Here is a 14,526-nt window from a genome sequence, read left to right as displayed (position 1 = left end):
TTTTCGTATGTAATGATTTTACATCGTCAAATTCTAATTTAACACATCCATTACAGTGACTTCTCTAAACGCATAAATGCATGGTTAAAATAAATAATTTATTTGTTCTCTAAGAATATATAGGAAAATAAAATTACAGACATTTTTATACTATTGCAATAACTTTTAGCAGAGAGTGGTGGGTTCTTAAGTACAGTAGAACTTCGATTAACCGTCACTGTCGGGACCGGGGCTATGACGGTTAATCGAATAGACGATTAACGGAAATTTTGCAAAAAAAACGTGTGCATACATATATGTACACACATTTATAACATATAAATTAATTATTATAACACATATAAATTATAAACATACATACCACATATATTATAAAAAAAAATCTGTAATTTTAGTTTGGTTTTTTGATTCTCTAGCTTTTTTAGCAGCAATATTACGTATTTGACGTAGAAGTAAGACTTGCGTAGCATTTGACAATCGTCTAATCGCCTCATTATTTATTTTTTTCGGCGATGACCGATGACGGATAACAGAGAGTGACGGTTAATCGAGTGACGGTTAATCGAAGTTGTACTGTAATACGTTTTCATAGAGTAGGTACTCGTCAATGATCTACACTTCTAGTGTTGTTTCTTATATAACAGTGTTCTATTCCAAAATGTATAAAAGTGTTATATTTTTAAGTCAAATATTGGATATCATAGAAATATAGAAGTAATAACTAATAAGTTGTTGTACACTAAAATGTATAAAAGTAAATTGGGCATTAAAAATAATGACTAATACATTGAGCAAAAATGTGTATTGAGTGTATAACTGATAGTTGGAATAAACAAAAATTGGACCTTAAGTATAGGACCAATATTCTTGTGAACGAACTTTTTATATATAAAAAGTCGATGTTTCAATTTTATATTATATTATTTTGTATATTAATATTTTCTGACTAACTATAATTTTTGATACAAAATCGATTATTTCTTAAAAGTATTAACATGAACTAACACACGGACCTATTATAATATGACAATGAGTAAACATTATTAATTTTTCACACTTTATCAATAATTCAAATATCATACAAAAATAAAATAAGTAGGTTCTACCCTTTTTTTATTGATTATGCCTACTGCATTGCATTCAAATGTTGGGTCTAAGTGATTGTTAAATATGTGATAATATTAAATGTAATAATAGCCACATATTTCCCAATCGTCTGACATCTAAATCGTAATTTAAATGTATTATAGTCGTATTTACCAATTTTAAAACTTGAACTATCATTTCTACAATGTACCTATACCTATGATATAATCAGTATTATGTTCCATAATATTTTATCAGAACTAATAGTTTGTTTATTTGTGAATGTTACTTATAAAATAAAATCTGTTTAAATTTATGACTTGTTAAAAAATATCTTTCAATTTATTTTATTTTTGCTACATTAACATTTATCACTTATATTAACTAATATGGTTTAAGTTCCATAATATTTAAAAAATAATGTAGCTCCAATCTTCCACGGTCAACAGGTGAAAGTCTTGGAATATTTATTTTTCATCGTATTACTGAATTAATTATTGTGTTCAAAATATACAACTAGTTAACAAGTGGTATAAAAAACAAACAAAATACGACTTAATAATAATAATATGCAGGTCATCATAATTGGTTATTAACACTATTTATAGGAATCAATATTATAAATAATTAACAATGTAATTAATATTGCATATTTGCATGTGTTGCTATTATCCTAATTCCCAAAAAAAAAAAATTTAATAGATAGCTTGCGTGAGTGGAGAAGAGGTAAAGCCTTATGAAGGTGCTGAACTCAATATAGTTAGAAGAGAAGAGTGAAGAACAACAACAAGAAAGAGAAAAAGAATAAGAAATAAATAATTCTATAATTGTATAGAGGATAATATAATACTATGATAAGATGCAACAATTATAAAATAATTAAAAGTAGAAATACTGTGAAGTTCTATCAATTATTATTGTAAAATTTAGTCATCGGTTCATAGCATTGATAATGTGATTGAATATGACATATGTCATCTCCACTTTAAATTTATCGTTTCCAAACTTTATTGACTCACTTTATCATCGCATGTAATATATTATTATGCAATATAATTCTTAATTTAGATAATTGTATGTGAGTACCTTATGTATTATAAATACTAATTTATCTTCATTCAATAATAATTGTATAATGTAATATTGTCATTTAAATAGCATTTCTAAATTTATTATCTGTAGAAAGTCTATTGTTATCATTATAAATCTTTATAATTCATACTCTTAAAGTTTAAATTTCAATCAGTTTACCATACAGTATATAAATAATACTGTAAAATATAATATATTGTTACTATTATTTATTATTAACACAATATTGATAATTGTACATAAAAAAAATAATTCGTCAGTACCAATTGTTATTTAAACTTTTAAGCAATGGTACTTATTTGTCTGTATTTAAAAAAAAAATGAATAACTGCAGAAACTTCAATTTTTCAACGAATATATTTTATGCCAGAATTTTCCAGACATGGTATGATTTTTAAAATATTTAAGTTCTTTTTGTATTATTAAAGGCATTTTAAATAGTCGACTTGAAGTTTTTTTAAATTGATGTATGATAAAATTATTGTTTTGAGTGAAAAGCTTGGCAATTTTAAACGAGATAAGTTGTTCTTATATGAATTTAAAAATCAAGAAAATACATAGGTGCCATTGTAGACAATAATCGTCAACAATTATGAACCTTTGCAAATTATTTTGACGTTTATTGAATATTAAGTTTTTCATATGTTTTTATGACAGAAATTTAAAAATATAACAAATTACATAAGCATAAATTGTTTTATAGATATTCTAAGTTGAAGTTTGAACAAAATGTAATATTAAAACAATAAACAACGATTTTAGTTATTTTCTTGGAAATTCAAAAAATTTTATCTTTGAAGATTGACATTTTTACCATTACGTGTATGTTAATATTTATCAAACACAATGACATTTAAAAAATATTAAGTTTACCTAATTTCAAACTATTTATCCTTTAAATCTGTTCACATCGTTCTACCATACATCGATATTTACATAAAAATTAACAACAGTAGTATATGTTAATATAAGTATATAAAATGTGACCTGGTATGGCTCGATGTTTGGTCTCAGTCACTAACGGGTTCTGAGGTCAAGTATCAGCTGGTGTCACAAGTTCCCGGATGGGTGTCCACTGAGGTTTTTGGTAACGAATTCTTACAACGTATACACGTATTTTAACCAACCCTTCCACAGTAATAAATCTACTAAATAACCTAGACTAATAAATTCAGATTTTAAAACCTTAACTCAATTAAAACAAAAAATGTATACAATCTCTATTATAATATTAGTATAATAATTTCAAAAACTAGTTTAAACTACTATACTACTTAATAGAAAAATAAATAACTATTATCAATATGAATATATAATAACATTTAATTTGTAATACGAGTATATACTGAAAGACAACCTCCGCTGAGAATCGTTTTTACGGTTCAATTATTTATCATTGAATTTAAATTCAACACATCTATTACAGTGACCTAGTTAATGAAACTCAACACCTACTAAACCATAGTGTGACTTACCCAGTTTTTTTTTTTTTAATTGCATGTAGGCATTTTTAGAAATCTAACAGTGAAGAGTAATTTGTAAATTTGAAACTATAAAAATCAACAAGAATTAATACCTACATAACTTATTTCATCAATTTTGTCATTGAATTTCGTTATAGGTACATGTAAAATATAATAAATTGATGTTTTCATAAGAATTTTTAATATACAAAATAGATTAACATTATAGATTTTTGAGGAAGTTATTAGTAAAATAGCTGATCGTTAATTCACATACATTTAAGATAGGTATAGTAGGAATACCGATTCCAGAATATACTAGATTCCAACTATATAAGTTAAAGCCATGTTTTGATGTGGGAATTCTAAATTTGTATTGGGATTCAATTATTATATAGATTTTAGTTAATTCTGAGACATTTTTAATTTTAGTCCTATTTTAATCACAAACTAAAATCACAGACTTAATCGCCAGTATCTAATAGTGCGAAAACTAAACATGGGATAGATTAAATAGGTAGGATATTAACTGAATGGTTGACAGTCCCAAATTTGAATATCATATGACCAGAGGTCTGATCGTTGAATTAAAAATTAACATTTTGATTTTAGATATTGGGTTTGGATTCTAGGGGTGGGTGGAAATAGTGGAGTCTGTTTAGCACTAATGATCGGATATTTTCCGTAGAGAGAAAGTGACTTGTGATAATTTACTTTCAAGTTAGTATTCAAAACATTATTGATCTAACCTTATAATATATTTTATTCGAGTTAATTGTCGATGTACGGAATTTTAACATTACATTTATACATAAAAGCTTATAAAAATGTTCTTAAGTAAAAAGAAGAGAACATTTTTTCTTTTTTGTCAATGAACATATTATTTGTATAAAGTGTTTTATTTTCTATTTTATAATAGATAAGAAAAAATTGTTTTTAATGTATTATGCAATACATGCATATTATGATATTCGTATCATTAAGTTATTATGTACCATTGCTTATTAGTATTGATAATAATAATAAATACCATTGGATATGTTATAATAAATCATACATTCTAAAAATAATAGGTAATTCAAGTAACAAAATAATTAAAATTAAGTCCTAACTTAATTTAATTTTAATTCTATAATTAAATATTGTTCAATTCATTTTGTTGAAATTTTAATAAGTATCTACTCAATCATAACTCAAACAATTAAATAATAATTTCATATTATGTCACTCGAAAAATATAAATTGTATAATTTATATTTTAATTAAGTGGCTTGCGTTTTGGATTTATGAATATGCTTCTAGCTAGTGGTTATACTATTACTCAAAACGCTTCGTATCATAGATCACACTCTTATTGATTGAACAATGGACATTGCGATGGTATTTCTCAGTCATTTTTAATAATTTTTCTTTAAAATGATAGGATCCATTTGAAATCAATGTACTCTAGTTAAAAAATTTGGTAGCTAGTTTTAACCTCAATGTACTTTTTAAATATTTTGAATTATATGAAGTTATCATCATTATAGGTATCTATATAATTTTATTATAATCTTTGGCGATTCAGTTGTACTTACTATTATTACTATTATTAAAATTAAGAAAATCTGTGCAATTTATTGGTACACACATTTTTTAGTATTATATTTAAAATCTACGTAAGGACTACAGTAAACTTGGTTCCACTAAGAATTGTTTTTCAATATACAATTGTAATTTGTAATGCATAGTTTACCCGCTGCAGATGAATGAGACAAACAACTAATGTTTGTTGGTTTTTTTAAGCCAATCCTCACGTTTATTACAACGTTAATAACCGTTCTTAATGTTTATGATATACAGTGCGGTTTAATAATTAAGAAATATTTTAAGTGTACATCGTGAAATTAGTTTCATTTTTTCAAGGATTATGGAATTGTGTGGTATGGGAGAATATATCTGTCATTAAGCAGAATGTTTATTAAATGTGGTTCAACGTTCAAATATGTCCCGTAGCCCGTAAGCAAGGAGGAAAGAAAATATTTCTAGAGGAAGGTCAGAGAAAGGAGCTGACAAACTGTAATTCAAATTTGTATCGTGTTAAAAACCCTTTCAATCAAATAACACTATAACAAATAACAAAATTAGGGTTTTTTTTCACTAAATATTTAATTTAAATATACATATTATTTCAGTACCTCATATTATTATATAACTCTTATTTTGTTTCTTCCAGATTCCTTTTATAATCATTGTTTTTGTTAATGTATCTATCATTTCCTTCTTATCATGCAGTGTGTTTATGTGTGTATTTATTTTGTATTATAATAATTGTTAATATAAATGAATATATTTTTTTGTATAAATATTAAATACCTTAACAGTCGAACTATGAACTTACTATTTAAGTATTCTGGTTATTTTTTAAATAAACCAATTTTAAGATTTATGAATGGTAGATAATTCAACTGTTAAAAACATTATATATGTTGTGTCATTTAATAACTCCTATAACATAAAAAATATTATTCCCAAGTACGGCCAGCAAATTTATAAAAAATAACGTGGAGTGCAAGGTCGTAAGGTTAGTAATATTCCGGAAGATCTTAAACTAGTATACTCATTTGACGTACCAAATTATTTCTATGAACCGACTAACCGATCAGATGAATTTTATTCTGACCTTAAACTCCTATACAAAAAAAACTTAAGCCCTAGGTTATAAAATCTATTATTTTAATTCCGGTACCTACATAGTATAGCCCAGCCTCATGTGGTTCTACTGCTGACATTCAGATTACAATAGTAATTTGTAATCGACAATAAAAAATGTGGAGGTACATTAAGATTTTTTTGATATTAAAAAAGTAACAATGAATTAACATGAATTAATTAACAATAAATTTAAGTAATACCTAGGCTGAATGAAAACTTGACTGTAAAAAAAACCAAAAATGAGAATAGTGGTATAATACTTACCTATATTTATTTATACACAATTACAATTAAAATAAATTAAATTAAAACTACTTTATTATTCTGTATTCATTAAATAATAATTTATTTGGTTAATCATATTAATGCAAAACTATCACACTTATAAAGTTAATTCAAAATAACGTTTCTATCTACATTAAAAAAATAAATGTAAAATGCATACATTGTTTTAAACGATTGTCCCTAGATTAATATCTAATCATTTGGTCTGACTGAAATAATATAAATAACTTACATGAAATTTCTGATCTTTTGAGTCCATATCAAACTATCAAATCAATCATTGTTATGATACCAAAGCTGCCCAAGTATTTTATTTTATTTATTTATACATCACCATTGTATAAGAAAATGCAGTTGTGTCTCGTTAATAATAATATTATAACATATTTTTTTAACTTTTAAAGATAGGTAGGTACTTACATCTATAAAAACAGTTTTTGGCAAAAACATTTGAAATGCAATTTTTAGCTCATGAATTTATGGCACGAATTTGTTATATTATATTATGCATGTTTTAATAAACATTTTTAAAATATTATTTTTTTATTTTTTCTTTGTTAGACTTTAACATGATAAATATCTTATAATATTGATTCAAAACCAAAAAAAAACGTGACTTTATTGGTTTTTTTTTATTTTTAAATAATAACAATCTATGTGTAATATTTGTGTAAAACTATAATACTATAATATTATTATCACTTCACTTTTTTAATATATTGTTAAATTTATTTCATGCTCATATATAGACCAAAAACAATTAACATTGGATATTGTTTCGATTATACGATTGTTTCATTTTTTGCCTTTGTTGTTTTTGTCATATTCTTGTGACCATTCAATGAAAAAATATTTGATCTTGGCACGTATATATAAATTATGCCTATTGCTATCTTTATCTATAATAAGCAATAAAAAATTAAATTTATAAAAAAACTTAACTAAAACTTATGAAATTAATATGATCAATGGGTTTCGATTCTTAGAGCAAATCATGAGTAATATTTAAAAAGTTTATAAATGAATTTTAGGTATCGCTTAAAAATCAAAAGTGAAAACAGAATTTTGAAGGAAAAATGTGGGTTTTAACTATGTAAATTAATTCATAGAACAGTCGTTAATTTTAAATTTTAAATGTATTGATATTCAAAAATAAAATTGCGTTATTATATTGCAATAACTTTTCTTCTAATTGTTGTTTACGTTATCATATCGTCTCTCGTTCATCGTGTTAAACTGGTTTTAGAATATCATTTAAAACAATTTTATGTGTTAATATTTTTATGATATTTGTTCAGATACGTTAATTTCTAGTTTTACTTGAACTTCAAATATTTATGTCGAACAATGATGACAACAACATCAGCGATCCTTACTACGGGACACATACAAATTAACCTATAACGAGAAAGTGATAATATAACAATATTTTATAGTTTAACGATTTATTATTATAACATTATTATACAATTAACTATGTTAATAGTTTATTAAAAATTTAAAAATAAAAGTTTAATAACATAGCGTCATCTTAGAATAGTATAAAAATGATTTTCAATTAGTCTACTTGGAAATTGAAAAAAAATAAGCTCGGACTATTCGGGCAGTGGTCCATTTCATATAATATAATATCTGACCGCATATGATCATTGAGCACGATCAGAACACGTTTCTTTGTCATTATTATGTAAAGGTTTCTATTTTGACATATTAATTATTATTGGTCATTGGACGTCGATAGTAGTGCGTGGTCATTGCAATTATAGTTCAGTATTAAAGAGACAATGTCAAACACCGTCACCTCTACTGCTAATCGATTTAAATACTCGAACTTTAATCACGAACATTTTAAATGATATGTATAAACTCAACCAATTATTCGTCTATTTAAATATGAATATTTTAATAAAGTTCCACACTGTTAAATTACTGAAGTTAAAATCTGATATCAACTTCCAACAATTTAAAAAAATACATCAACTAGTAATATATACATATATTCTACAACATTCAGATAAATATTTTAGTCTTAACTTCCTATTCAAAGTCAGGTTGGAAATATAATAAAAGATATTTTATTTATTAATATTTAACTATTAACATTAATTTAATGATTAAATATTAACAAAAAATAATATATCATGCATAGTATATACTGTACGGAATATACTTGTGCTTTAATGATAATATAAACCAACATATTTAATGCAAAATCAAATGAGTTTATGGTATAGTTACTTATACTATAAATCAAGTTCTCCAATGACGAATTGATAAATATTTAAATATCAAAACCACGTTGGGTTATGAAATTATATTAAATTGCAAAAGTTGCAGATTAAAAGTATTATCAAAACACTTGGGTCATAAAAATGTGTATTTATTTTTATAATATATAATGCCGAATCATAAATTTAAAAAGTGTTTCGAATTTAATATTATTTTTATGAGAAGGACCACTAATTTTTTTTTTATTTGTGTATTAATCATTAGGTACTTACTGGAATTATTCAAGTGTACCTACAGGTTAAGTGTAGTGCGTAATGATAAGTCTTCGACCCAACAACTTACATAGTGCAGTATTAACATTATAAACGACAAAGGTAGCACGGTTTCCATTCAAAATGTAATATTTAATAATTATAGTTTATAATAGGTTTTAAAATGTAATTAATTACATGCCCTACACAAAATTAATACATAGAGTTAAGTTGAAAATACTTCCAGAATTAAAGTCAATGTACTACATATAGCCATATCGGTAAATTAAAAAGTTCAATAGTTTAACACAACCTTCAAATATTCAAGATTTATTGTTCAAGTTTTAAACTAATAAAACTTAATAGTAATACTTTTACAATATCTGTAGTATTATTGCCAGTTTACAATTTGTTATTAAAGATATACTATAATGATACTAATTAGTAATTATTATCGTTGACACTTGATTATGTAAGGCAGTTTAAAATTGATTATGCTTGATGCATTCAATTTGACGTACAAACATTTAGAAAAGAAAATAAACTACCTAATGTAGGACACGCAAATTTTGATCATATTTGACATACCAATTTTAATAACCTTTTAAAAAGTGCAAATATCGAACTCAATGTCAAATCAATAAAGTAATATAAGATATAAAAAACTACATGTTTATAATTTCTTTTGCTGATTTTATTTAATTCTCAATTTATTTCTTATCCAAGTCGGTTTAATATTTTTTAAGCTCGGTTTGAATTAGTTTATACAATGTTTAATTGTTTGAAAACTTAAAAACAGTCAATTTATTTGGATGTACTCGTACGTATTAAGATTATACATTTATCTAATTTAACTATCATTTCAACAGAAGTTTTCAAATATTGCAGCTGACAAGGTTGTTAATTGCTAACTTTTTGATAATTATTTGTATAACTATATGTGTTGATAAATAAACAATAACAAGCTGTTACAGTTTAAATGGTAAAATTTGTCAATTTTCAAGTAATAATTAAAACATAACATTATTATTATTTAAATAAATTCGAAGTATCCTCATCCCAGCTTCTGGACTTAAATTCTCCGAAAAGTGAACTCAATTAACAAAATAAAGAATAATACAATTATTGATTTTTTAGAATTCAAATAAACGTTTTTTTTATAACACAAAACACTTTTGTATCAATATTCCTCGATAGTTATCATAATGGTTTTATGACAATTCCAAGTTTTAGACATATTTTTATCGGTGAGTACCGATAATTCCTGATGCAATATTAATACATTTTCAATTATGCGAATATCATCGTTCAATGTATAAATATAATGCGTGTATTATGTACCTAACAATATTAAGCTACTATATTTGTTCAAATTAATAAATGGGCTGTAATGGGCTTGTAATTTGTTGGTGAATGCCGTACGGTAGACATATTATTGTAGCTATAGTACCTACCGCAATTCGCTAATAGGTACATTGACTCAAATTTGCAACGACTGTGATAACAAAACGACTATACATATTTTACTACTATTTATTTTAATAGTATCTAATTCAAAAAATCGGATAAGAAAATTTAATAAATACCCATTTTTTTAAATATGATATAATGTTCGATGATTTTGAGGATTTGATCGTAATATAACATGAAATTCACAACACTATTAATAATATTCAGAGCCCTACATTTGTATTTGTTAAAAATTTGATTAGTTAATATATAGGTACTAACAAATTTTTAAATATTTAAAATTGTAAATGTGTAATACATACCCCAAGGTATATATTATGTAAACGTTTCAACGAAATTCAAAATGTTATGACTTAATCAACATTTAACTGTATTCAAATTATATTTTCAACCCTATAGACTATAACTAATAAATCCTATAAACAGTATAAACTAATTTGTGCACAAGTCCAATCTTATTATATCTTTTGTGAATTAAAATATTTTTTTATGTAACATTAAACCTACCTACTCATTATGTATAGTACATAAATCAAAGAGTTAATAATACTACAAATTATACAAAAACACAGTAACAGCATAAAATTTTGACGATTATTGAAAGTTGTAATCATCATTACACAGAATATGGGAAATAAAAGCAAGGTTTGATAGAATATTCATGCCTATGTTGTATGTTAAATAAATAATGTGACCCCAGATGACAGGTTTAGTAGGTATCTATAGCTTTGTAACTAATCATCATAATTATTATAAATTATTATCTCTAACTAGTGGGCTTTTTCATCAAGATATATGTACTTTTTATTAAAGCCATAGTCTCTGATGTCCTCAAAAGCTGTATAATGTATATTATTAAGCGTTTTAAACTAAATTATAAAAATTGATAAAATAGTAGGGATGCCATCTTGCATTTTACTTATGTGTACTATATATCTCTATATGATGATAAATTTGTTTAAAAATATTCAATTATTTTGTTCACCTATCATAAATATACAAAAAGAACATCTTGTACCTGTTAACTTCTCCAATTTTTTTTTGTTTCATACAAATTTTTAATTATTTTAATTCTAAATAATATCTTTAAAATTTAATTAAATAATTCTTTGAATTAACCCATGAATTCATATCACACCAATTTTAAAATGTCATTAATTCTTTAGTAAGCATGATTTTTCCTTTTAACTTTATAATTTTAATTTTAAATTCAAATGATGTTAAATGTTCCTATTTATGTATTCTATTAATTAAAACTTCAAGGGAGATTTAAGCACCTTTTACATTAATACGCAAAAATAAGAATACATTATGTTCTTATAATACTGTATTGACATTTTGTAATAATTTGATGAATTAAAACAAAGTTTCGTTGTTATTATGAAAACATATTTAAATTTTGAATAGTTTTCTCCGAGAAATAATTGTAAGCCTATACTTAACTATTCGTATCAAACAATATACATTTTCAAACTAATTACAATACTATACGTTTAGTTAACTATATAAAAACCATTCGTCCATTCATATAAACATTTTTGTATATTAAACTGATTTTTAGATTTTTAATATTTTCAAATAATTACTTATATAAAATTAATTTACTAATGATAATCTATTTTTAACCCTCAAGCCGTTATTGTATCATAGTAGACTAGGTAATGTCACCTATTTACACGGTCTAGTTGTTAGAACATTTGAATGATATTTCAAATTGTATGGTTTTGTTTAAATAAAACCTTTTATATTAAAAATTATAGTATCATGATTTCATGAGTTTTACGTTTATTCGTGAATATTGTGAAACAAATAAAATGTATTACCTATTCAATGTTATTTGTTAGTTATAAGACATTCTACATTTATTTTTCAGAACTTCCGTATTGTTTGTAAGCATATCGTTCATAGTGCTTATGGTTATATCTTTGGCATGGCTTGTATTCTACTACATACAAAGGTTCCGGTATATACACGCTAAAGACCAACTGTCGGTAAGTTACATCACGAAAACAAAATATACATACATAATATTTGAATGTTTTATAACTCTCACTTAAAAAATTAACTATTTAAGTACAATCGGCTTACTGAAACAGGAATGTTACATATTTTGGCTTTTGGCATTTCGAATAAATGATAAATCATCGAATTTGAACTATTCTGAACAGATTAAATACACTTGCTTGGACATTTTTTGATTTCTTTTACACTTTGTTCCTTTTTCTTACTTTTGAGAAACAGATGAATGAATAGTAACAACTAGATTCTAGGTAGTTCAATAAATATTTAAGGACTTGTTAACTAATATTTGAGGTTATTTGACTTGAAAGTTGAAACTTTTGACGACTGTTTTTGCCCTGCAATTATTGTCCATGGAAAAATTAAAAAATTAAAAAGAATGAAAACCCATCATTGAGAAACTAGCAAATATATTCTTCACTTCATTTAGAATGTAAAAAGTCGAATTTTAATATTATTCAAAGAGCAATAACGATCAGTGTTATTCGTTTAGGAGAAAATTATTTTCAAACCGAAACAAACATTGTGCAATATGACGTGTACTGGTAGGCGCAGGTATAAACGTATGCGTATATAATATTATAATGATGTGTCATGTGAGTATTATTGTTTGAGAATAAAAAAATGTCGAGTATCTACGAAGACGAAACAAACCTATATGTACCGAGAAATGAGGAAGTGAAAGTGGAAGTACATTATACCCGATTGACCAATGTATATATATTTTATATTATGAATGCGTTCTACAGACTATACAGAAAATACGAGTGAGAATACAGATTCACCGTAAGAACAACTATGGGTACAACATTTTAAAGTTGATACCATTTTATTGTTGATTGAATCACAACAAAAATCATTATTTGTTCAATAAATATTCGACCTGTACTATTTGTTATCGTCTACTTTCAATGTATGTTAGCTAAAATGATAAACTAAAACCAAAAAATCAACTTATATCAATAGTATTCATTAAAATGTTTAATAAGTTCTACAAGCGTTTAGCTGAGCTATACGATCTAGTGTAACATCTGCTAATAAGTAATGTTTGTGTTTTAATTTCTAGAGACGATTATGTAACGCGGCCAAAAAAGCGTTGTCCAAGATACCTACCAAGCACATCAAAATGGATGACAAGGTAAAATTACGTAAAATTACGTTAACTATTTACGCATATGGTCGGCTAAGATCATATTAGCTAATATATTTATTTAACCATTAGATTTCTGGAACGAATTATGTAAATTATTTCAATATTTTGCCAATAAAACTAATATTTATGTATACTTAGACAATAGGCCTCTTGGAAAATGTACCTATATGTCTATATAACAATATATTGTGTAGGTTTACCATTTATGTATTTGCACACTATAGGAAAATACACAGGTGGAAACAATTGATGGCATAAAATGGAGTATTACAATGTAAATCTAAGCAAATTATACGAAATCAAAAACCAGAGAAGAAGAAAACAAATAGCGGTTAAATATTAATATTTCGAATATTGAGTTATCAATGTACACAACGGCTATTACTAATATTACTATATTAGTATACCTATTATCAATTATCAAATCCCTAGTATAAAAACTTTAAAAATCCAATAAATTTGGTTTAATTAACAAATAACAATATTACATTTTTAAGTATTTGTTGAAAATATTAATTTTTATATCGCGTCATAACTTATAATGTTTTAAACCTATTTGTCTAAATTTGATTTACAACATAGTTATATCAATACATATATGACATAATATATGCAATAGTAAGTATGCAATAGTAACCATACTATAAATATAATATATAGATATGAAGTTGCGAAAATCCATTTAAAGCGCACCATAAAAGTATACCTGTATGGCTGTATAATATGGTTAAACCTCAGCATATATTATGATATATTTATCATATTTATAAATTAAAATTTATTA

At 24.8% G+C, this 14,526-nt stretch overlaps 1 protein-coding gene across 5 annotated transcripts in view; it reads left to right on the top strand.

Moving 5' to 3' along the window:
* Nucleotides 1–14,526, top strand: part of LOC111031395 (protein goliath) — a 48,929-nt gene that overhangs the window by 19,912 nt on the left and 14,491 nt on the right. For all 5 annotated transcript variants that reach the window (XR_002604200.1, XR_002604199.1, XM_022311311.1 and 2 more), the window contains 2 exons: nucleotides 12,444–12,561; nucleotides 13,656–13,727. Coding sequence is in view for 3 of the 5 variants with exons in the window: in XM_022311311.1 (XP_022167003.1) it covers nucleotides 12,444–12,561; nucleotides 13,656–13,727 (190 nt within the window). In the remaining 2 variants the exon portion in view is untranslated. The remainder of the gene's footprint in view (nucleotides 1–12,443; nucleotides 12,562–13,655; nucleotides 13,728–14,526) is intronic.

The sequence above is a fragment of the Myzus persicae genome, unplaced genomic scaffold (genome assembly GCF_001856785.1).
Source record: "Myzus persicae strain clone G006 unplaced genomic scaffold, MPER_G0061.0, whole genome shotgun sequence".
Classification (NCBI taxonomy): Eukaryota; Metazoa; Arthropoda; class Insecta; order Hemiptera; family Aphididae; genus Myzus; species Myzus persicae.
This window is presented reverse-complemented; position numbering and strand designations above follow the sequence as displayed.